The 25,474-nt window shown below is 38.2% G+C and overlaps 3 protein-coding genes across 13 annotated transcripts in view; 1 reads left to right on the top strand and 2 right to left on the bottom strand.

Annotated features, from left to right (window-relative positions):
• Positions 1-2,044, bottom strand: part of LOC111869465 (SUN domain-containing protein 2) — a 12,404-nt gene extending 10,360 nt beyond the window's left edge. The window contains exons 1-2 of one of the 6 annotated variants that reach the window (XM_033753444.1): positions 2,005-2,044; positions 595-716 (exon numbers count right to left, since the gene is read on the bottom strand). In XM_033753444.1, the coding sequence (XP_033609335.1) occupies positions 595-716; positions 2,005-2,020 (138 nt within the window). In that variant the 5' untranslated portion in view covers positions 2,021-2,044. Of the gene's footprint in view, positions 1-594; positions 1,689-2,004 lie in introns of those variants that run through there. The other 5 variants (XM_023861026.2, XM_023861027.2, XM_023861028.2 and 2 more) reach the window with 5 other exon arrangements.
• Positions 2,045-5,778: 3,734 nt separating this feature from the next.
• Positions 5,779-12,874, top strand: LOC111869473 (proteasome inhibitor PI31 subunit). 2 transcript variants are annotated; one of them, XM_023861041.2, is made up of 5 exons: positions 5,779-5,951; positions 6,058-6,207; positions 6,548-6,852; positions 10,187-10,327; positions 12,622-12,874. In XM_023861041.2, exons 1-5 carry the CDS (start codon positions 5,811-5,813, stop codon positions 12,758-12,760), a joined length of 876 nt encoding a protein of 291 aa, XP_023716809.1. In that variant the 5' UTR covers positions 5,779-5,810; the 3' UTR covers positions 12,761-12,874. The 2 variants fall into 2 exon arrangements, with proteins under 2 accessions (XP_023716809.1, XP_023716810.1); XM_023861042.2 differs by having other exon boundaries at positions 6,548-6,853; positions 10,200-10,327.
• Positions 12,875-13,445: 571 nt separating this feature from the next.
• Positions 13,446-25,474, bottom strand: part of LOC111869467 (protein tyrosine phosphatase type IVA 1) — a 100,298-nt gene continuing 88,269 nt past the window's right edge. For all 5 annotated transcript variants that reach the window (XM_023861030.1, XM_023861031.1, XM_023861034.2 and 2 more), the window contains 3 exons: positions 20,092-20,223; positions 18,052-18,218; positions 13,446-15,561 (listed from right to left, as the gene is read on the bottom strand). In XM_023861030.1, the coding sequence (XP_023716798.1) occupies positions 15,450-15,561; positions 18,052-18,218; positions 20,092-20,223 (411 nt within the window). In that variant the 3' untranslated portion in view covers positions 13,446-15,449. The remainder of the gene's footprint in view (positions 15,562-18,051; positions 18,219-20,091; positions 20,224-25,474) is intronic.

Raw genomic sequence — 25,474 nt, 5'->3', positions numbered from 1 at the left:
AAAAGTTTAAATCAGAGTTAAAGAATTATCTACATGCTCATTCCTTCTACTCTTTAGATGAATACTTCAATGTAAATAGAGAATGATGTAAAATTAAGTTATATTAATTTTTAAGCTAAAATTGCCTGTACTTATGTATGTAACCTTTTGACTTGTTCTGTATCCAAAGGTACTAACCTGCTTAGGATTTATAGAATGTAAATAAATTCAATTAAAATTCAATTCAATAGCATACACAAGGCCTTCAAATCACACACACTTTACTTCACAGACTGACTTTCAACTCTCAACTGAACTTGCTGACTTCTATTCTCAATCATTTTTGACAGACACTTCAATTATTTCAGCTGGCCTGGGATCCTCGTTATATAGCCTCGGGATAGACCCATACATTACACTACTTCCATCTTTACACCAGCAATACCTCGAGTGTTGCTCGAATATTCGTTGCTGTGGGAACCTCTTTACTGAGTCATGACCTAGCAATGAATGTGTACTCTGACTTTCAGTTGTCATATCACAATATGCATAGGTGAATTCAGTAAGTGATTACATTCAGCTTCATTTTCCAGTGGCCTTCACACTTATACTTACTCGTAGTACTGTTCTGAGAAACTGTACTTCCTTCCTCAGCACATAAACTTCTGTTTCCTTGTTGCTTGTGAGAGGCCAAACAACAGACGTAAATTCTAGACAAAGATATGTTGTTACTGCAACTGGAATAAAGATGTAAAATGATTTAAATATATGAGATAAATAATACATGTTAGTAAACAAGGCCTTAAGCATAAATACCATGGAATATATTCAGCCAGGAAATGAACGTGACAGTATGGACAAATTCATTGACCTGAATCATTCAGGACTATAAATTCAGATTCTGAAAGTATGAGGGACAATCAGAGAACAATGCCTTCTGCCCTTGTTCCTTCCTCATAAACTGTAACTTACTCCACACCGAATTTTATTTGGGAGATCTTGAGTTCGAATCTCGGCCCAATGACAGACCATCATGCCCAGTGCTTTGAGGTCGTTTGAGGTTATGTTCAGTCTCTCCAATCAAATGCCTGGACATTAGCTAAAAGTACACCACGACCTTTCAAAACCATTATGCACCCTAACATTCGCCGCTGTATAGGATAAGCTATTAACAGTGTAGTTAAACCATAAATAAATAAATTAATGCGTAACATTTACATGCTTACTTTATGCTACTGCAACGCTATTGTTTTACTTCTATTTAAAAGAAAAAGAGACAGCAACCACCAAGTCTACTGCTGTATAATATTCGCACAGGAACACCTATCCCATGGGTTTGTGTGGAAAAAGAATGTACTATACATACGCGTCTTCGCGTTAGGTGTCGTTTTTCATAATCGGAACTATTCAGCCGGCAATTCTACGCTCTGAAGAAAAGTTTTTATGACAGTCGCTTTTCACATACTTGAAATGCCGACTGTACACCTACACGTTTCCATGAATATTAACACTTTTTACCTGCAGCAAAAGATTCAACTTACGATACCTTGGCGTATACGAAAGGATAAAATTGAAATGGATCTTAAGGATGCAGAGTGAGGAGGCGGACCGGATCGACCGGATTAATTTGCTTCAGAATATGACCAAGAAACGGTATCTTCTAACTACGGCAACGAACGTCAGACTTCCATAGAACGATTTCCTCAAAATCAAAGTTACCGTAAGTTTCGTTCAATTGAGTTAGTTGGCAATATTGACTATCACTCCTGCCACATATTCTGGAAAGTTGTGGTAACAGAACCGTTGGTTTACTTCCAACAAATTACACGGCGTTATATCCCACGAGATAGTACTCTTGAAACCTTCTGTAATCGCCTTGTCTTTCGACAAATTACGCAATATTCATCAGCTGAGCATTGACGAACACAATAAATAAATTACATTCGAGTTTAATGTCGATTTTGTAAAACCGTTAATTCATAAGATATTGCCACCGTTTTTTAAAATTATGATTATGATACTTACTAAGGATCACCACCATAATCTGGTGGACGATTTTATGATAACTGCACATCCTTTCTTGTTTTCGATTTCCCGCCATAATACAGTCTTGTTCTCCTGTTTGCAAAAGAAAAAATCTTATAGTGTCAAGTGTTAGTGACTAGATGCTTATTGCTCGAGACCACAAATAGTTATAGCGCTTTACTGTCCTACACCTTTCCAAATAAATAAACAGAGGACAGACAAAGTCTTCTCAGTTTACTGTGTTCACTAGTCGTTGCTGGGTAACGGTGCTGTGTTTACTAGCAGTTCCTTGGTAACGGCTTCTCCAACAACGAATATTCCTCTGATTCCTTGCACACGACTTTTTTTCCTATTGCCAGACGGTACAAACCCGGAGAAATCTGATTTTTTGTTTCGCTGGAGATAATCGGAGCCTAATACAAGACTGACACCTTTCTTTTTAGCCTATTTTCCTTATTTCGCAAAAATTAACTAAAATGAGACTTAGAAGATCACCTTGCTGCCTGTGTCTGTCTCCCTCCAACGCCTCAAAGCCGAAATAGTGATGCCAGAAGATACGCTATTGCTAAGCAACAGCTCCATAAACACGTTACCGTTGCAACGAATATACACGCAACAATAGAATGATCGGTGCCGTATCAAATACTCAGTATGTAGCGGTATATAATGAAAAAAAGTTGATGATTTGTTCTTCCCAGAACATCTTGTTATTCAGAGGATGTAACTTATTTAGCGTTTTAAATATTTTCCTTTTGCAGTTTTTTTTATTGCTAGTGGGGTGGGACTAAGTCCCTTGTAATGTGGCCACTTCTGGCCTATTGTACCAGACCCAGATGATGGGTGAGGGTGATTGTGGAGCAATTGGTGGAATGAAGATTGGCAGGGGAAACCGAAGTACTTGGAGAAAACCTGCCCCAGCGCCACTTTGTCCACCACAAATCCCACTTGACCAGACCCGGGATTAAACCCGGGCTGCCGCGGTGGGAAGCCAGCGACTAACTGCTTGAGCTATGGCGTGGTCATCCATGACAGTTACTCGGGTTGTAATGAAATTTCATGCATTTTTGGAACTCGGAGACGCATTATCGTGCTGACAAAAGCTCACCATTTAATCCTACTTCGAGCCAACTCAATATATTTTTAGCCTACTTTCCTGATTTCCTTTTCCTTGTTGCTTGTTTCTGTATATTTATATCCCCACCCCATACCAACATTTGAATGCCCGAACCAGTCATTATTAAACCCTGGTATGTATACAATTGGTATCAATGCCACCTTTCGTTACTTTCACAATAAATTTCTTCAGTGATGGAACTCTATACAGTATTACAAACACACACAAGTTTATGCATTCATAGATTATAATTCTTGTCCCAGTGTTTCCAGTGATATGACCTACATGTGAGACAGAATATAAACCTCTCAAACCTGATTTCTAATACTTTCACAAATTCAAGATTTCTTTCAGTTTTCAATTTCCAGAGAACATACTCCATATTACCATTCAACACAGCATCTGCTAGGGGACTCTTTTGTTGATGTGCAGTGAAAGGGAAAGATTTCTCTGCTTTGACTCCTATATAAGGTAGATGAGCTCCTCATTATGCAGTATGGGAGGGGACTCTCTGTTTGCACCTTCTGTTATGAACTAGGAAACTTAATAAAATCAATTAAAATCAACATCTCTAATGGAAGTCTATGAGCACTGGGTAAACAAACTGCATTTTAAATTTCAGCACAATATACCCCAAAATTAAGCTTCTGAAATAACATCCACATTTCACTTTACTGTAGTACTCTTAAAATTTTCTCAATAAACCCATAAGGCTAATTTGCATTTTGATTTATATATTGTATTTAATTCGATTATTTATCTGGTTTTGAGAGTGTGTGTTATATTTTAATTATAGGTTAACCATGTCAAGAGTGATTATTTATTGCTGACAAATTCTAATCCTTTAGGTATTTGGGCAAAAGGATTTCAAGAATGATGTATTTTATGATGTGACTTGTTCAAGTGTTACTGTTGTAGCAATTATGAATGCCAAATAAAATGAATGAATGAACTACATGGCCTCCATTACTCAGGAAACTGGGTAACATACACTGTGCTTTCCATTGGAACTGATTACAGTTGGAACGTTTCCTCATCACCAGAAGCAGTATTTTCTTTCCCTCACCCTGTCAAGAAAGAACAATATCGGTAGCATTACTTTCAGTGCTCCTGTGGGGAAGGAAGAAACCCAGCAAGATCCAATATTAATTAAGGTATCATCCATACATTACATCAAAGGGTTTAATGGGCGCATGAAAAAGCAACCAGAAATTAAGTGAATGTACCAGCAAGCTGCTGGGTTAAGCTGAAGCTCCCTCTCTGTCATGGATCATCTCTGACATCCATGTTATAGCAAGTGTCATGTAACTTCGAACAAGGCCAAGAGTAACCTTGAATGCGCAGAAGAAAAATTTCAGACAAGGGGGTGGAAGGGGGTCAGTGAAAGTGGAAGAACGAGTGTTAAGAAACTCCTCCCACCACAAACTATGCACAGGATTTGACTAGGAATGCAGAGACCTTTTCGAAGTTACGTGCCACTGTCTATACTAGACATAACATCATGTTGTCATACTGGCTCTTGGCTCTTAGAAGTCGTCGGGGAGCAATTATTGGATTACTGGAAGAATATCTGGGGCAACCATTCACCTGAGCACCATTACATGTTTCATAATTTGTGGATAGTGACATTGATGATAAACAATTGTGGTGCAGCAACAGAAACTACAATGGAACCACACTCACTTGTCTCAACTCTAGTACTGAGCACTTCATCAATATCATGATCATCATCGTCCCCCTCACTCAGCGATTATGTGTAAGAAACCTGTTCTGGACTTCAATTCCAGCTTTCAGAAGATGGTCAGAATTCATCATGTGCTTCATCTTGAAAGAATTATATTTAAATTGAGAACTGTATGGACAATTATCTTCTGACACACATGCTTCTTGTGTGTGTATATAGGTAAGAATGTAATGGTGTTATTTTATCACTGACTTCAAATGTTCAGGTTATGTACTTCAGCATGAAACATTGAAGAGCAGAAGCAATATCAGGACTTAATGTGTATTTCATAACTGACTATTTCATGTATCTTTGGGTTGGAAATTAAGTTATTAATAATATTTTCATTATTTTATTCAGTTATTGTGTTATTTTGGCTATATTATTCCAATCAATATTAAATTTAGTTCTGAACAGATGTTAAGAATTTGAATACACATATCTCTGATGGAAACAGACTTTTCATTCAAGTTCACTGAATTTCAGCCTTCCTAAACGCTTATGAATATGACTTTTACGTATGATATAGTTCACAATGGTCCAGTATATTTCAGTTAAGGGGATGTATAGTTGACATAAGAGAAATGTTCATACTTTGCAGGCAATGTTAAGATACATTCTGCTGTTATATATGAGTGAAGTTATTTTAGTTAAACACCTTTCAAAAAATGGTGTAACAACCTCTGCAGTACAAGATATAAAGGTGGAAAATTTGTCATTGCTGTTTTCTGAACTAGGGATTTCTTGGGGCCTTGTTAGCATAGGTCAGTACCTTTTTCATAAGCAACGATAGTAATTAACCTTCTTACCGACTTAGCTCTCGGTAGTGGCTGGAGCTATGATTCGTCGATATTCTGAACGAGGAAAATAGATGGCAGCGTATTAATTCTGTGACGTCACGGCTGATGCTTTGCCAGGCAATAACGTATTTATTAACACTCGCTAATACACGCTGAGTATCGTTTGGAAATGGCGTCGGCAATGTTTGGGTGGGATTGGAATTACAAACTTGTTGAAAACGATATTACAAAGAAGGAAGATGTTTTAGTTGCTCTGATCCATTGGTATTTTATAAAGTTTGGTTTTAAATGCATTGGGTTAGGTGACAGCGTAAGTCATGAAGTATAATTTATGGTAGAGATGTGTTTCCCCAGTTGTCAGTAATGATTAAGTATAATTTGAAGTGTGAAAATGTGTTATATTTTGCATTTTTCAGAAAACATTGACACCCTCCGATGTTGGGAGAGAAACACTCCCCGACTGTTGGAGTGCAAAGGAAACTTACGCCTTGCGATATGTACACAATAAAGACCTGTATATTTTAAAGGGAACGAAAACTGAAGGGGACATTGTGTTTAACTTAGTGGTATGGTGTGCCGTTTCTTGTACATTTTTTAATACCGAATAGTATTTCGTTATTGATGCAGTAATTGCAGCATGGTCCACAGGATAACCTACATCTACACCGTTTTTGTTGTCAGTATGTTAGAATCATAAAATAATCAGGATTTTTTGTTACGTTTTTCTAAACTTAAAATTTCATTTTTAAATTTCAGTTTTTTTTTTCAGTAAACAGGCATGATCTGCGTAACTCGATGATAGTTGTTAACTAATTATTATAACATTGTTAATTTCAGATATTGTGGTATGTTTCAGCAATGTGTGTAGTGCAGGCATGAGCTAATAGTTTGTATATTGTTTTCCAGCGTGTCTCGGATTTGTCCGTTTCACTAATCCATTTCAATGTAGAAGATACGGTAAAAAACTTAAAGGGTGATATTGAAACATTGGTACCAAAATATAGAGATATTATTACAACCATTCAGAAAGATCTACTGGACCCTGTAGTGACTGGTACTAACAAAGAGGCCACAACACAGACGTCCCAGCCAGAGACTAGGGTTCAACCACCTCCTAACCCTTTGAACCCACCCACCAGAGATGAATATGATGATCCATTACGGATTGGCCAGCCAAGGCGAGGCATAGGAGTTGGATTTGATCCTGATTGGTACGCATTTTTTAATGTAATTACGATATGCTGAATGGGTCAACTGCTGTTACAGATTTCAGAATTGGACTGAGCAGATGGTTAGTAATCAGTTTCAGTTTCATCTGGGTTCCTATCTTCAAATAGACCAAAACCATTTAGATTGTGGTTATCTCAGACATTGGCATCATATGGTGAAACACTAAAAATGGAGGCACTGAATTTCTTCAGAGTGCTGATAATCACCTCTGAGACTACACAGTATCAAAACCCAGAAGATAACTCTGTATTTCAGCATCCTGTTGCACATCTTCAATTAAACGTCTGTGTATTAAGTCTGTTAATAAAGCAACTGTCATTAAAATATTCACCATTTAACACTAGGACAACCTATCTCGGCCACAGACGGCCATCCTCGGGTGTTTCAATCCGTCCAAACTGTTACACTGCTTTGATGCGTGCTAAAATTGCACATTGCAGTCCACTTAAAATTCATTACAATTTTGCTATTAAAGTCTTTCGTAAAATCCTATTCCACCTCGTAAGGGGAGTCGTCCACTTGTTTAAAGCTATGTGATATTCCAGGTGGTTTGTTTCAGCAGCAGCTTTTTCTGTTTCATGTCGTTTCACTAGTGAAGACACCACACGCTGCTGGAGGGAACATCTCACAAGCAAAGGGCATATTGCAGACATAGCAAAACAACTGGCTAATTAAAACAGAACAAGCTGCTGAAGAAACTCTCTGGAATATCACACAGCTTTAAACAAGTGAATGACTCCCCTTAAGAGGTGGAATAGGATTTTACGAAAGATTTTAATAGCAAAATTGTAATGAATTTTAAGTAATTATTTATGTTATTTTAAGTGGACTGCAATGCACAATTTTAGCATGAATCAAAGTAATGTAACAGTTTGGACACATTGAAATACCTGAGGATGGCTGTCTGTGGCCAAAACATGTTGTGCTAGTGTTAAATGGTGAATATTTTAATGATTGTTCATTATTGACGGACTTAATGTATAGACGTTTAATCAGAAGATAAAATTCAGTATTTTCAGTGTGGTTACCTCTTGTCTCCTACAAACCATGGCTGCTTCCTTCATCCCTGTGCAATCATTATTCATGCTGTATAATCTGGATTATAAAAAGCACACTAAATGTTGCATGCATTGGAGGGGTTAGCCCTCCTGCTCAATTCCATGTTCAAATCTTGACCTGGAGCCTGGTTGCTCTGAGATTCTTGTGGGTTTTCTGAGTCCTGATAGTCTAGTTGAATTCCAGGATAGTATTTTTTGAATAGGTCAGAACTGCTTCATATTTCCTTTTCAGTTGATCAGTTAAAAGATTATGCAACTGTTTACCACTACACAGGCTGAGTCAACCTGAGGGCCATAGTGCAGATGGAAGGATTAGGTCAATTGAAAAAATTCACTGTCCTCCTCAGGAATCGAACTTGCAACCTTCTGACTCATAGGATAGTGCTCCCACAATTACAAATATTGGCAAATTATTTTTTGTTCTCTTTGAGAAGAATTTAAATACAAATTTTATGTTAAAAGTTTCACACTGTCACTATGTAACTGATGAATTATAACAGTATTTAACACCAAATTTGTAAGTATGTTTGTAATCCATCATAGTAGAATTCGTAGCTCCACTGACCTGTTATTACTGTCAAACTGAAAGCTAAATTAATATTTTTTGATAGGCTCCCAAGTTCCTGCTTTACATTCTACACAAAAATGACTTTAAATAAAATTGAATATTTTGTGAGGCATTTGAGCCCAGGTGTGGTCATGTGGGATTTGTGGTGGATAAAATGGTGCTGGGGCAGGTTTTCTCTGAGTACTTCTGTTTCCCCTGCCAGTCTTTATTCCACCAATTCCTCCAAAATCACCATCATCTATCATCTGGGGCTGGTAGAGTAGGCCAAATAGCTGTCGCAGTAGCAAGTGGACTCAGTCTCGGCCCACTAGGAAAAATATCATATGGCATTCAGGATCAGAGATCCTGTCGTGATGCCTACCTCACAAGTCTGTCTGTCCACTGGGCTAAAAGGCCTCAGATATGGATTGTCTCAGCGGCATTGCATAAATTGAAATGAGACACTCAAACACAGTGTGATACTTTAATTAGCCCTATTTTATTTTCTTCATTATGAAAGAAAAGTAGACTATAGGTATGGGACAAAGACAAAACAACTCTGTCCAGTGTGACTATTGAAGTTTTTACTACTTGAAACTTAGCACCCTTACATGTTTCGGTCACTATAGACCATGATCAGAGGGACATCAATACTTTTTTTGAAAGTAGTATCACAATGGGTGTTTTAGTATTAAAGTACATATACATACAATGTTTGTAATGCACAATATATACAAAATCCAGTTTTTTTTTTCACAACTACAACAGCTTTCTTCGTATATTAAAGTTTTTTAAAACTTTGTTATTTAAGTTAAAATTTGTGAACCAAATAGGTTTGTGTCCCTTCTCCTGTTGTCTTTCTTGACGGGGCCTGAACTTGTGCCGCCTGTCTCTCTTGAAAAGGAGATTCTTGGTATTGTCCTGTGTTGTTCAATAACTTCAATAGTCACACTGGACGGAGTTGTTTTGTCTCTGTAATTGTTAGTGTGACAGACCAGAATGAAACAAATAAAACAAAATAAGTATGGAAGTTTGCTATCCTATAATCCCATTTAGGACCTCCACAGTTTTCGGAAATGTTTTAGTCAGACTGACGTTCTCTATCATAAAACATTTTCTTAAATCCTCACATTAGTATACCGTTTTAAAGATTATATAATGAAATACAGTCTATACAGTGTGACTGTGAAGTAACACAAGTTAGGTAAATTATCACCAGGGCCCAGATTTTGATGACCTGAAGATATTTAAAAAATGACCTAAAGGAGAAAAGAAGGAACACTTCACTTCCATATTATTCACATTTCAGAAAACATATGAAGAAAAATTCCCTAAAATGGTCAAAATTGACAAGAAATACCCTTAAAAGTCCAAAAACTTACTCCCAAAATGAAAAAATGACCTATAAAATTTACATTTCTGTAACCAGCAGCTCATATCCGAGATCTGTATATTTAAGAGCATCGCATAGGATACAAGAAAAAAAGATGACATGTCATCAAAATCCGGGCCCTGATCACACATCATAAACTGCTACTCTTTTAGTTTAAGGTCTAGATTGCTACTCTTTTATTTTGCTTTGTATTTACATAACATGTCACAGTTTTTCACGTTTCTCTTTTACAGTGTGTTGCATTTTCTTGTTACTTGCGTGACTTTATGATCACTCTGTAATATAGAGGTCCATGCAATTATTCATACATTTTTCAGGGATCCAATTCGTGATCCATTGAGTGTGGGCCGATCCGATTTGGATCCTTTTAGTCGTGGAGGTGGGATGGTGTTCAATCCCTTCGGGAGACCAGGAGGGATCCGGAATCCAGGAGCAGGCATTCCAGGTGGTTTGCCAAGGTAAGATGCTGTTCTGTATTTAGTTAAAGGAACAAATTCACATAGATAGAAACTACTTCCATTGTCATAATGTTTACAAAGGACATTTAAGAAGTTTTTCTGTGTGGTGGCACAGGCAAAGTCTCCTTGGGTGTGGAGTAACAAATTTATAGTAGTTTTTTTTTTAGCTTTATGGGGTGAGACTTGAGTCCACTTGGTACATCAGCCAGTAATTGGCCTGTTTTACCAGCCCCAGATGATAGATGGCAGGACAGTTCTTGTTGGTGAGACTTCGTGTAGAATGTTGAGTGGGTGTCACTCTAACAAGTGTCAAAATGAAATCACTGTACAGTATTCTCATAGAATTTGGGGTACCCATGAAACTAGTTAGGCTGATTAAGATGTGTTTAAACAAGACATACAGTGAAGTCCATATAGGTAAAAATTTGTAATTTTTGTATCAAAAATGGTCTAAAACAAGGAGATGCTTTATCACCACTGCTTTAGAATATGCCATTAGGAAGGTCCAAGGAAAAGTAGGTGGAACTGAAATTAAATGGGGCACGTTAGCTACTGGTCTATGCTGATGTGAATCTGTTACAATATAACATAGATAGCATAAAGTAAAAAACACAAAGGAGGTTCGTTTACAAGTAAACATACAGAAAGTTCCTGGACTAGGTCAAAAATAGAAATGCTGGCTTAACTTCTCAATTGTGGCTGCTATATCCTTCAAAACAGTCTCCTTGGGAATGTATACAGGGATCTTGTCATTGTTTCCACGCTTCAAAAGCACCGCAGAAGTCATTTTCCTTAATACTGTCAAGTACCGCTTGCATTTCTCTTTGGACGTCAGACACTGTTTCAAAATGCCATCCCTTCAGTTTCATTTTCTATTTGGGAAACAAAGCAGAATCACAGGGAGCTAAGTTTGGCAAGTATGAAGGATCAGGAGTGATAACCATGTTGTGATGGAGCCCGTCTTGTTGTTGCGCCAAAGTTCTGGTCTTTTTCATCACAAATTGTCTCTCAAGCATCTCAAAAGGTCACAGTATAAGTCAGAGTTGACCATGGTGTTAGGAGGAACAAATTCATGGTGAACAATCCCCTGAATGTCAAAAAGATAACAGTGAGCATGTTCTCTGATGAACTCCCATTTTTGCTCTTGGTGACTGTGAGTTCTTCTGTATCAACCATAAATCCAACTTTTGTCACCCGTTAGGACCCTAGAGATAAAACCTGGGTCCTTGTTAGCCTTCTCTCATAGCTCAAGACACACATTTATGCCCCACTGCTTTTGATCATTTGTCAAGAGTCAGGGAGTATTCCTCATGGTATTGCAAGTGATGCAGCCATTCTGAGTTTTCTGTTCCTCTGTGACCCACTGTGCGCAGATTTTGCAGTACAGCAGGTGTTTTGTCACAGTGGCATGTATGGAACCGTGATTTATTCCCATCAAAAGATTAATTTCTTCCATAGTGATCCGTCGGTTTGCCTGGATATGACCATCCAACACAGCAGTAACATCAGGAGTAATGACACGATGAGCCTGTCTGGGGTGAGCATCATCTTGCAGTGACACATGTGCCTCTTGGAATCTGTTATGCCATGCCAGCACACGCGAACGTGATGTGCTGTGTTTGCTGTAAAGAACAGACATGCAACAAATGTCTTGTCCTTCAGCAGTCAAAAAGCTCATTACACTTCGCTGTTCTTCTTTACCTTATTTCGTGCACAGTAAACAAACGACTAGTGTGCAAGGGCACGTCACTATGCTTTCCCCAAGTTCCCACCAGATGTTCATACCATAAGGAAATTCCAGTGTTAGCAACTTGCGTGCCGTGTGAATTATGCATGGTGACACATTTTCATTTGACTGCCCCCTATACTTACATACTCATGGAGGAGCCGCCAATTTTGCAGCTACTCAAGGATTCCCCAGCATTTTATGGAACCTGAAGGTTCATTACTGTGTTCACAAGAGCCCTTCACTTGTCCCTATCTTGAGCCACATCAATCCAATCCTAGTCCAGGAAATTGAAGCGACATTGTTAACCCTTTTGGTGAATATTATTTTCTATCTTTTTAAAATAATGCATTTTCATAGCCCACAGTGACTGAAGTCAAATGATGCAGTGAACAGACGTTATCTTTTTATGTGGACAGAAGTCCGATTACACACTTAAATAAACTAAAAATAAATCATATTCACTATGATTCCAGACTATTAAAAGGCAGAATATAAACAACAGTATAATGTTACTGTGAAAGAGAAACCCATATGAGCTATGATACAATAATGATATATTTTTCAGAGGTAGTGTGCCTCCAGGAGCACGATTTGATCCGTTTGGACCACCAGATATTGATCCAGGACGAGGACGAGGTCCTGCACGAGGGATTCCTGACCCAGACCACTTGCCCCCTCCAGGCTATGATGACATGTTCATGTGAATTCATTCAGATGCTTAATGGTTGAGCAGTTAATGTAAACTGTTTGAATTGTTATGACTGCTTTGTGTATACTGTTCTGTAATACATATAATAAACACATTTGCATATGGATTAGGCAGCCTGGTGCTGTACTCACCTCAAAGCCTCTTTCCCATAAATATGAAGATTAAAAAGGAAAGCCCTCTGTCGTCTGAGTTACACCATAATTTCATATGGTATTGAGATTTTAGAGCATGCAACAAGACAATAAAATAACTCCGTGACTTTAGTCCACAAGCGAGCTATACCGACTGAGCAACTGCTGCTTGTCAGCGAAGTTAGTGCCACACGGACAAAATTATTATAGGTACAAAATATACACACTATAAAAAGGAGAATATTAAAAGGAATTTGAAGGTAACAGTTTCTGAGAATATGGATTGGTGTGAAGTAGCCTAAGATACAGTCCAATAATGGAATTTGTGTTGACAGCGAATAATATTCAACTTCTGTAATAACAACGGCCCTGTAGATGCAGATTCCTTAGAAGAAGAAATACAATATAGATTTTGGTGAGAAGGCCTCTTGGGAAACCAAAGTCAAAAGGAGAATTTCAGAATGGAACTCGTGGAAATAGGTTTTGAGACACATAATTCATTCACACAGGAAGCAGACTTTGGTTCTGTACAGAAGGAAATTCATTGCAGAGCATTCCAGGAAATCAGTTTATTAATTTCTTTTTTGGCAGAAGACAAATTCAGTTACTGCACTTTACCATCCTTACATTCTTTAAAAAGTCTGTTACATTCAAGTGTGAAACAACAAACAATTTCAATGTGATGGGGAAAAAATTAATAAATTTTTGTTCTAAGCAAAGCTCTGGGAATTACTGTTATGGTCTGGCTGCAATATAGACATTACACATGTACAACTACAACTTTCCAGACTTTTAAAACTTCATTAAAATTCTTATCTTTTCATACAAATTTTAAATTTTTCAAAGATCTTGGACTGTTTATGAACACATTTCAATTTCACATTTAAGGAGCCTGTTTAATGTTACTAGCACATACCAGCATTATTAAGATAAAAAGAAATAAAAACGAATGTTTACTGAGGACATTCCCTCTACTTCAAAGGTTTATCTTAAAGTAACATAAATATTAAAATTCTTCAGGTTAACCCAGATACAAGGAACTTAATCTGTGATAATTTCCCTCATTCTATTCACAAAAATAAGGGGACTAATTTCATATAATTTATTAACTGCTGAATATGAAGGAGTCCTCATTCCTTAAACATCTCCCCCAAATGAGTATTACATAGGGTTTCCAAGTTAATATTAGTATGACAGTCATCACAATGCAATGTGAAATTATTCAAATATATACCATATTAAAGGACCATCAATCATATATATTTTGTTTAATTCCCTTAGGTATGATCGCTCACTGTACACATAAAATTTCTCACTCATATATACCCACAAGATTACTCACACGTCCAAGATTTAATGATTCAAAAATATTTTTGGACAGGCTCCCAGGTTATCAGCAAGATATTTTCCAACTTTAACAAAAAGAAACACAGTTTTATTAAATTTATACCAGTCAATGTGTTCTCAAAGACTCAAAATCCTGTGATTTCTAAGTTAACAAAAAGGACATATACAGATCTAATATACACAAAATCATTATCCTAGATAAACAAATTTAGAGCATGACACAGAAAATAACCATGTTCTTTCAACTGCTACTACGAAGAAGTTTGTGATAACCTATACAGATTGAAAATAAAATTAAAATAAAGACAGGAATATTCTAACATCACATACCATATATAAATACGCCTAACTGCGTTGTTTATAGGTATCTAGAGATATAAGACTTGGGTGATCCATCATTTCCGCTCCCAGCTCAAAGCTGCCGAAACTGCCAAGTAAAAAAAATTTTTGAAATAATATGATCTTTTTTCTAATTTTATTTTACAGTTTGAATAGAAAATTACAATTTTGATTATCTGATGTAGATTTTTACCCTCTATCTTCTGTGTTTTGCTTTGAGCTGCAAATCAACATGAGAAATCAATATGCAGACACAGCACTACTTAAAAATTTATGCTAATTTAATTTTTTAGGACTCCGTATATATATATTTTTTTCTTTGTGAACACAGTGTTTCATTACTGTACAAAACCTGATACGTTTTCGGCAGTGCTTCGATCACGAAAGTATTTACAAGTAGCTTGGCATCATGCAGACAAACATCCTGTTCTTCATAGTCCCCCTCTTATGTATCAACTTCAATGCTATACCACAAACTGCATACACCTGTCATTAAAATCCAATTTAAAACACTCATTTTATGGTGCATGAGAACTGCAATCAAATTATGAAAATGCTCCTAATTCAGTCTCATAATACCATTCCTAAATCCAAAGCAAAGTTTCTGTAGAAACATTTTCTACAATTGTATACAATTTTGAATTTGAAAAGAATAAAAGCAGAAGCCAATAAAAATTTATTACAGACACCCTAAATTACTTAGGTCAAGTGTGTCTGAAAAGGGGAGATTGTCTATTCAGTCAACAGTTACTCAGTACAAGCAATTAAAAGTCACTGATGACCCAAACAAAACAAAGCAACATCTTTCCTCTGCCTATTGAAATAAGAGAACCTAATGTGATGGATACAGCACTGGTCTGTCATGGCTCACTGGAGGCAGCAAGCATTTTTGTGGCCATTCTTAAGTTTAAGGCGAGACTTAGGACGGTATTTCTCGAGGTAAGCCAGCTGTTTTGCGTTGATGGCACCACGTCTCTTCCTGGAAACAAATCCAAAAAATGTAACTAAGAACACTATGCTCAGAAACTTGAAATGAATCCAGACTGTTATACCATCATCAGAACACTTCAGAATCTGCATGCTAGCATATGTATTTATTCTATTACATGCTTATTCCTACAAAATGCAGTAAGAACAATATTCTTTCTTAGTTTTTTGGTAAAATTCTGGGAGACTTCATGCAGTATTTTTCATATTTACTTTCTGTCATCAAGTGCTAACTGGTTCTCAGGTGCATTCTACCTCTACCCAGCCAGCTACAAGGGTAAGTGACGTATGTGAAGTCAACCACACTTCTCTCTAGTGCTGAGGATCAAAATTTGTGTAGCTTTTCTGTCCTTATGGCATAATGCTTGCCCACAAAGGTCTTCACGATTTCAAATACACAAACCGTTGTGAGATTTGAGGTTTTCATGGCTATGAATACTAAAATTATGATCTTCAGTGTAACATAATGTATCCATGATATGTATACAGTGGCCATCTCGTAGTGCACTCAATTTCACCTGTCACTTCACAACATGTTTCGGCAACATAGTGCCATCATCAGGTGTCCCAATTACGTCAATCTATTGCATTGCTTGCCCTCATATGTTTTCACAACACCATTTAAAAAGTATTTAAAAAGTCCGTATTTGTCAACTATGATAAATTTACACTCGCTAAAACTTGTTAAAATAATTCATCTTATTTGACTTAATTAAAACTTGCATGTGGTTTGTTCACTATGGGGTCGTTTTTCTTATTTTCTGTGTAAACCGCGTCTTGTGATGTGTGTTCCCTTCTTAGCTGCGAGTGTTGTAATGAAAATCAGTGCAACAGGACGCTAAAATATAACATTATAATATAATGTACTTTGGTACATAGATATCAATATTTCAGAGGAACCTAGCATACAAAACTACATGGCATATCTCTAGACCCAAATATAACCGAAAAATGTTACCAAAACTAGATGTATTAATATTTTTGTACAAACTAAATGTCAAAGAAAAAATGTGAAGTCTTCAAGTGCATTCTGAAAATCACCTAGTATGTTATATGAATAGTAAATTTTGGTGAGCTGTATTCATTTTGGTTTGGTTGGTTATTTTTAAGGAAATTTTTATTTATGTCTTACAGCCTTTTGACAAATTTTAATATTACTTGACACTTATATTACTTGGCCATTATTCTGAATTTTATTTACATGCATTAATTTTAAGTGCCATTTAACTTGGAGGCCTACATGAACCTTTGGTTATACATATGGAACCCTTTCCCTATTTCCTAGGAAACGTGGAAGTACAGAAATTCTATCATACTAGAATTATGACATTAAGTTTTACTAATTCTTATAAGGGCCACCTTAATTTAATTATATACTAAAACATATTATAGATATCTTCCATTATCTCACTCTGATTAGACAAGTCTGAAAACTGGCTCTGCTTCCATCATCAAATAAAAGTATGAAACGTATTCTGTGGGAATATAGAATAACTTAAAACTAATGGACCCAAGACAGCAGGTGTCATATTTTTATCTGATGAGCGAGGCAGACCTAGCTTCACTGTTTCCTTAACTAAAATGACATGATGGGAAATACCTATTATATGGGTCAGTTTAACATTGTCACGTGTTACGAGTGACTATAGATGGGGTTTAGATTGGTAATTGGATTTACTGAACACTTACAGATCGTAACTGCAAGTAATTGTAGCCAAATCGGTAATTCATACACTCAGCAGTTCATACAGTACATATTAAGTCGTCTGAGTCTGTCTTCACCAGTCGTTGTCTGGTAATGGCTTCCAACAGCGGACATTCCCCTTCCTCCGGGTTCCCAAACTGTCCCCATGCCTCAGCTACCAGCTTCTCACAGCAACAGCTCACAAGGACTGAGTCGCAGGAGTCCTCTAAGCCACTCACCAACCAACAAACTCGCACTATTCCACTAACTGAACTGAACTCACTCCACTCTAATTACTCATGTAGCCTTGGCACGGACCACAGAGAGAACACCGCTTCCAATAGCTCTTCTATTGTTGTGTGCATGTATGCTGTAGCCATTACCTAGCAATGGGCATTGTTTACAGAGCCATTACCTAGCAACGGGTCTACATGCTATAATATTTTTCCCTTCCATGAACAAATATTTAGCGCAAAATATTGACAACTATTTACCAATTTTTACCGTACGTTCCTCGTTTTCAAAAATTAAGAGGAGGCTTATGAGGTCACCTTGCCCCGTGTGTGTCTGTGCGCATGCGTGCGTGCGTATTCAAGCGCCCCTCCCAAATCGTTGCTTGGCAATGGCTCCTCAGTAAATATATTCCCACAGCAATGAATACACCCAAATGCTGAATGCAACGTTTTCTGTTCTGCCTGCAATCTTTTCAGAATAGCCTCATCTGGCCATATACAAAAATAATTTGCCGCCCCAGTAATATAAGCATATTTTATCATGCAGAGAGGTTAGGGTACTCACTGCCTAATGAAGTCCACTGCATCTTCATATTTCATTCCAAGCTCGATTAGTGCAAGTGCCACCATGACAGGGGCCCGACCCAGACCAGCTACACAATGCACAGCTACGCAGGAATCAGGGTTTTCACGGAACCTCTTCTTCAGTAACTCAAACCACTCTTCAACTATCTGTAATTTACCAACAAATTCACTACCACTTCACAGAAATGTTAATACAAAGAGCATTAACATGACTAACGTATCCATCAAATCTCACATAAAATAGAGCTCACAGCATTGCATATCAAACTGAACTAATCGTGTGTATATCAATTCATTTTACAAAAGCGATATCATTCATTACATGTAAATACTTATCAAATTATGCGTAAGAATATGCTCAGAGCAACTGCACACACCTGTGGCATGGACCATATGAATGTAATTCCCTGTTTTACAAAAAGGCTGTAAATCATCACATGAAAACTCGGTCAAAAATTGGTTTCCAATTAATTTAAATACTGAATATGTACTTGAAATTATAGAAAATACTGCCTAAAACCAGTGGTAAAACAGTGACATATAAGGGGCAGTCAAATGAAGACGGGTCACCACGCATAACTCAAACGGCACACAAGCTGATAACACTGGAATTTGCTTACGGTACAAACATCTGGTGGGGACTTGGGGAAAACACAGTGGCAACGTGCCCTTGCACACTAGTCATTTGTTTATTGCGCTGGAAGTAAGGTTAGCGCTACGTGTGGTCATCCAACATCAGTAATGGAGACGGGTAAAGAAGAACAGTGAAGTGTAGTTTGCTTTTTGACTGCTGAAGGAGTAGGATGACGAGAAATTCATTGTCGCATGTCTGTTGTTTACGGCAAACACAGCATGTCACGTTTGCGTGTGCTGGCATGGCATAAGAGATTCCAAGAGGGATGCGTGTCACTGAAAGATGATGCTCGCCCCGGACAGGCTCATCGTGTCATCACTCCTGATGTTATTGCTGCATTGGATGGTCATATCCAGGCAAACCGATGGATCACTGTGGAAGAAATTAGTCTTTTGATGGGAATAAGTCACGGTTCCGTACACACCACCGTGACAAAACACCTGCTGTACTGCAAAATCTGCATGCAGTGGGTTCCACATCAACTCACCGTCTTATCTCCCAGTGGGATAAATGTATTAGCAGTTTTGGAGATTACTTTTGAGGTAAGAAATGTTCTTTAATATGCTTTGGCTCCTGACCCATTTTCATTTGACGGCCCCTCATACATGCATAGGGTGAGAGGTAAAAGGGCAGATGTGCCAGATACGATAAACCGAGGAGCCTCAACCAGCTATATAAACTAAGCATACAATGTCTCATCGCTAGAATGTACAACAAAATCATAGTATAAAGACAGATAACAAATCCATCAAAGAACACGGAAAGGTTTTCATAACGGCAGTAACAAATCAAAACTGCACCCATAAATAAATGAAGAGTAGATTAAAAAGGTAAATTCCCTGAGCTTAACAAATTAAGCACTATGCCATGAAGGCATATGGGGGAGTGGATGTATAGATCCACATGTTCTTGACCTCCACACTAGCTGGAGTGAGTGTCTGCCTCTTTACCCCCAGTAACCACTGGATAGGAGGTTGGGTGGACCCAAGAGCTAGTCTGGACGATGTGCAGAAGTGAATATTCTTGCCCCCACCGCAACTCAAACTTTGAACCCTTGGTCATCCAACCCTTAGCCATTCGCTATACCAACTGAGCTATCCTTGCACTTATGAGTAGATTAAGTCAGGGAATATTTTGTCTTCTAAACTGCTCTATCTCTTCTGGGTGTGAAACTTGGTTTTTCATATTAATGAACACAGATTGAGGGTACTTGACAACAAGATTCCACTGAAAACATCCATACCCAAGACAGAGGCTACAGAAATCTACATAATGAGCAGCTTCACAGCCTATATTCTTCACCAGTTATTATGACATGGGCAGGGAATGTAGCATGTACTGGAGAGATACTATGAAGAAAACAAGGTGGTGATGAATGTAGCTTACCTGAACAGGTGGAGGTGTTCCATCATCAAATTCGAGGTCTGTCACATTGATGCCTTCATTCTTGAGCTCCTCAATTTTGTAGCTCGGTTCACAGACTCTGACCACGTCTCTCACTTTATGCTTCTTCAGCTCCTGAAGATATAATTAAGCCATTCTCAATACCCACAATGCAAGAACTTGAAAACCAAGTTAAATGTAATGTTCTGCCCACAGACTTTCTTCTTTCAAAGTTCAGGATCTTCGATGGACAGCTGATTCTTATACAATCAAGAAACTCCCTGGTTTTAAGGAGCTTCAAGGTTCATTGCCATCTTAAAAGAATCTGCCATAAGAATCTACCATGAGCCAGTTCAATGCAGTTCCCACTTTCTGTTTCTCAAAGATTCAATTCTGATAGCAATCTCTCAGCTGTATCTAGGATCACCCACATGGCCTCTATACCTTGTTCCTGCTAGACCGAAATCTTACAGGGATTTCTCATCTTTTTTACAGAAAGTCAAGAAATAAAAAATATGCAATAAAAATATATATAGATAACAATGGCATTAGGCAAGATCTGAAAGCACAAATACTATAAGAACACACTAAGATCTTCTCAGGTGATCAGCTGGATCAAAACTTGAGTCAGAAAACAATGTTCTGGAGACTTGCCGAGACTTACATTCAGGTCTCACAACCACCTTGGTTGCCCAGAATTCGGTTTTGTAACTCAATTTTGACATGATGGACTGCCCGAGAAGATTATGATGCATTCATCTGCTGTGATAGCTTCAGATCACACTACAAGAACAGATGCTCAAATTAAGGGAAGAGCGATACAGACATGTGTTATGTCCGAATGACAAAAGGATTCCTCTGACAGAACCAAAGATGAAGACAAGGAGACCAAGGACACAAGAGTAAGGAAAACGGAAACACAGATAAATGGAGGGGCACTTATGGGAGAACAGAGAAATAAAGCTTCTCGTACAGTGTCACCATGGCAGAAGTGTTGATGGAAAATAATGGTTGTTTAAACAACAAAATGTGATGTTGACCATCTACATTTAATTCTGAGGTCTAAAATGTGTGAATGTTTACCTCCATGCCCCTAGATGTCTTCAAAGCGTGTTGCTTTGCCTCAGAGAAAACTTAAATCTTTTTGTTTAAGGTTTACAACATGGTTTATTTGAAGGATGTTTTAAGTGTTTAGACATAATGACACTGCTTAGCAGTCTAGCTGATCAATCTTTTTGAAATTCTTATGTTCTGATTGGTGAACTTTCTCATAGGTCATAAATATGAGAACCAATCTTACTGCCAGTCACTTCAAACTGAAGCTGGAGACCACTAAGTGTACAGAAAAACCTGAAACCAACTTTGTATTGGATATTCCAATCCATTTACAAAACTAACTTTTGCACTGATAAATGATTGTGCTTCTGCCTTGAAATTGAAGGATTTGGTGATTGGTCAATACATGAACACCACAAATGCCTTCAATTCCTAATGGGGGGGGGGAGACAAAAGATTTGTTTACAAACTTAACTTGAGCTGTTTCAAACTATTTTTTGACCACATACTGTAGATTATTCAGGACATAAGATTTCTTTTTTCAAAAATACCTTCAATTTTTATTATTAATATGTGATATATTTTTTCTTTACTTCAATTTTATTTTATTCTTTCCCAAAAATCAATGGTAGCTTTACACCTCAGCATTGCTAATATGAAGCATAAGCCTTGTTCACTGTCCTGCAATGTCCAGTCATCCTCTATGAAGAACACTTGGATGGCCACCAAAATCGCTAACAGACAACTTGCCTTTTCAACTAAAACAGTTCCCCCTTAACCTTTAATGTACAGCAAATGTGGGAAAATGTTGTCCTACATGGCAATTAGAGGTTAATGATCCTACTTGAGAGAAGAATAATAGGTACAATGCTGATGAAGAAATGTGAAATAAAACTTGCGGTAGCGTAGCTGGTTGAGGCACTATGCTACAAGCCAGAAGGTTGCGAGTTCAAGTCCCGATGAGGTCATTGGATTTTTTCAATTGACCTAATCCTTCTGGCCTCAATATTTGCCTGGGGTCAACAGCCTCTAACAGAAATGAGTACCAGGAATTAAATAAATAATTTTCCTGGGGAGTAAGGCGCGGCAGGCACGTAGGGCTAACAACCTTACTGCAATCTTTGAGCCGAATGTCTAGAGAAAATGTGGGAGCCTCAACGTCTCACAACCTTATGGATCTTCATGGCCTGTTACAGATAGCTATCCGCAACAATAATATAACCTTTCTGTGAATTACTAACAATGAGTTTGAGGTGGGGGGGGAACAGAAAGAAATGAGATGAATAAACACATTTTCCCCTATAAAATAAAGAGAACTGGCCAAAAACTATGAAAAAGTTTCGTTAACAGTGCCTGAAGCATTGTCTGAAGACCAACCAAAACCATCTTCTGGGCTGCATCTGAACTCTGTACCCAATAGTACAAACACTTCTACTGCTACTAACACAAATGTTGCACAAAAGACGAGGTCTTTTAATGCTCATTGTACTTCCCTTCAATTAACTACAAATTAAAAAAGATGAGCTCTCAAAGCAGTGACAACCCAGACTGTCTTTTGGTGTGTGGCCCTGTGTAGTCCTGCAGACTTTTACCAACCTACTGCTCCTTGCTCTTCTTTCCTGAGGATGAAGCAGGTTCCACTTAAGCAATGGTATAAATATCTATGATCAAACATGATTAAATCCCATAAGATAGTATTTCTAAAGGACTACATTTGCTTGCCATTAATATCTCCATTTTCCCCTTACGAGTAACAACTGTTTACCACAGAGACCATACATACTGCCTCCAGAAGCACCCTACCCAAATATGTACTCATGTTTGCCACACGGGCCATCTGTTTCGTATGTTTTAGGTAGGGCACATGGATCAGATAGCCCATCCTTGCCCAGACTCTTGGAAGCTGCCCAGATTGGCACAGCTTCCCTGCCTTGGGCAACAGCATGTGAAAACCATGAAGGAGCCAGGCTTCAACTTCAGGGACAAAGTATATTGCTCTATTATTTACTTCTATTTATTTAATGGCACCGCCTCTGTGGTCTAGTGGTCAGAATTCCTGGCTACAGATCCAGAGGTTCCAGGTTTGATTACCGGCACTACCAGATTTTCTGAGAAGTAGTGGGTCTGGAACATGGTCCACTCAGCCTCATGAGGATAACTGAGGAGCTATTTCAAGTAAATAGCGGCTCTGGTCTAGAAAACCGAGATTAACGGCCATGAGGGTTTGTTGCGCTGACCATGCGACACCCTCTATCCGCAAAAGTTGCCACTAACTTCGCTGACAAGTGGCGGTCACCCGGTCGGTATAGTTTGCTTGTGGGCTGAAGCCACGGAGATTTAATGGCCTGGCAGCAGCTCTGATTATATAATGCCAAATGACTGGGTAAGAATTATCCTGGCATTTGCCTATAGGCAGGGCATGTAGCACACACTGGGGAGAAAAGGAATGCATATAGGATTTTGGTGGGAAAGCCAGAAGCAAAGAGACCACCATGAAGACCTGACATTAGATAGGCAGACAATGTAACAAGAAAAGAACTAATTGCCTACTTCCCTTTGATACAACATGGACCACACACAAAACCAAAAAAATTAGGGGGGGGGGTTTACACAGACAATAAGGTGATCTCATAAAACTCCTTTATTTTCTTCAAAGGAAAGTAAGCGAAACACAGATATAGGATGGAGTGGTAAGAACTGGATTCATCTGGCTCAGAATAGAGATCAGTGAAGGGCTCTTATAAACATGGTAATGAACCTTCAGGTTCCATAAAATGTCAGGGAATTCTTTAGTAGCTGAGTTACTGGCAGCTTCCCAAGGACTCAGTTCCTGGCATATATCTGGAGGGTCCGAGGAATACCATGAAAACCATCAGGATAGTTGATGTCCCAGTCAAGATTCAAAACTAGCATGTCCTGAATACAGATCACAAATGTTGTATTTTAACATCCCGTTGCAGTTGGTAGTAGAATTTATTTTCGGTTTTGTTTACCATTGCCCACACAACAGTGTTAAGATTTAAAACTAAACCCTTTTAAAATCTGTCAACTGCACTATGTTCTGGCCTAATCGGACATTCATCAGGTGCACTAAAATTTGGGGGAAGTACCATGCCTTCAGCATAAATGCGATCCATGTTTTTGTATTTATAATGTTTATAAATGAAGTTGGTGTAGTTCCTGGCATCTTCCTGGAGGGAATGACTTCATTTAGAAACATTATAAATAATAAAACATCCACTGCATTCGTGCTGAAGGCACAGAAATTCCCGCAAGTTTCAACGCACCTGACGATGGCCAAGTAGGCTGAAACATGTAGTGCAGTGACGAATGCTAAAGGGATTTAATTCTAAATTTTAACATTGCTGCATGGTATAGAGTAAAGAAAATCAAAAATAAAATTCTACACATCAGAAATTTTGTCAATTGAGCCACCTGCTCAATGATCTACATGCAACAGAACATAAGGGCAATAATTTAAGTGCAGTTTGCTAACCTTGCTACTGCTGACTCAGTTTATATAGCACCAAATAACAGGATGATTACTAAATAATGAAGTGGAAAGGATTTGGAAGGAAGATGGATGCGGCCTAATACTACTTCAGTACAGCCCTGGAGGGAGTGCGTAAAATGACGGGAAATCCATCTCCAGGCTGGAACTCAACTCCAGTATTCAGTAAGAAGACTGCAAGAGTGTCATGCTTACATGCAATGGTCACCATATCACATGAAGTAATTCCAAAAACATACGGTAACAAGTTATACAAAGGCCATGCCATAGCCCAAGCGCTTAGTCGCTGGCTTCCCACCACGGCGGCCCGGGTTCGATCCCGGGTCTGGTCAAGTGGGATTTGTGGTGGACAAAGTGGCGCTGGGGCAGGTTTTCTCCGAGTACTTCGGTTTCCCCTGCCAATCTTCATTCCACCAATTACTCCACAATCACCCTCACCTATCATCTGGGGCTGGTACAATAGGCCAGAAGTGGCCACAGTACAAGGGACTTAGTCCCACCCCACTAGCAATAAAAAAAGACAAGTTATACAAAACTATAATTTTATATGAAACATTTTTGGTCTATTTCATTTTTCTCTGTCTGTTTGTAATATTAAGTTTCTTGTGAATATAATTTTATGTGCCTTGAAGCTATCTTAAGGGACAACGAAAACATAGGAAAACCGCTACCTAGGAAGCCGGATATGACGTCCAGTGCTACATAACGGCACTGGCAGATTAAGGATGAATGAAATGAATGAAGCTATCACTTGTAGAATAATCAAATTAATTAAAATGCCACATTAAGCCATCATAATACAATACATACATGGAAGTT

The sequence above is a fragment of the Cryptotermes secundus genome, unplaced genomic scaffold, assembly GCF_002891405.2.
Source record: "Cryptotermes secundus unplaced genomic scaffold, Csec_1.0 scaffold1771, whole genome shotgun sequence".
NCBI classification, from domain to species: Eukaryota; Metazoa; Arthropoda; class Insecta; order Blattodea; family Kalotermitidae; genus Cryptotermes; species Cryptotermes secundus.
The sequence above is the reverse complement of the archived record's forward strand: the minus strand, read 5'-3'. Positions and strand labels throughout refer to the sequence as shown.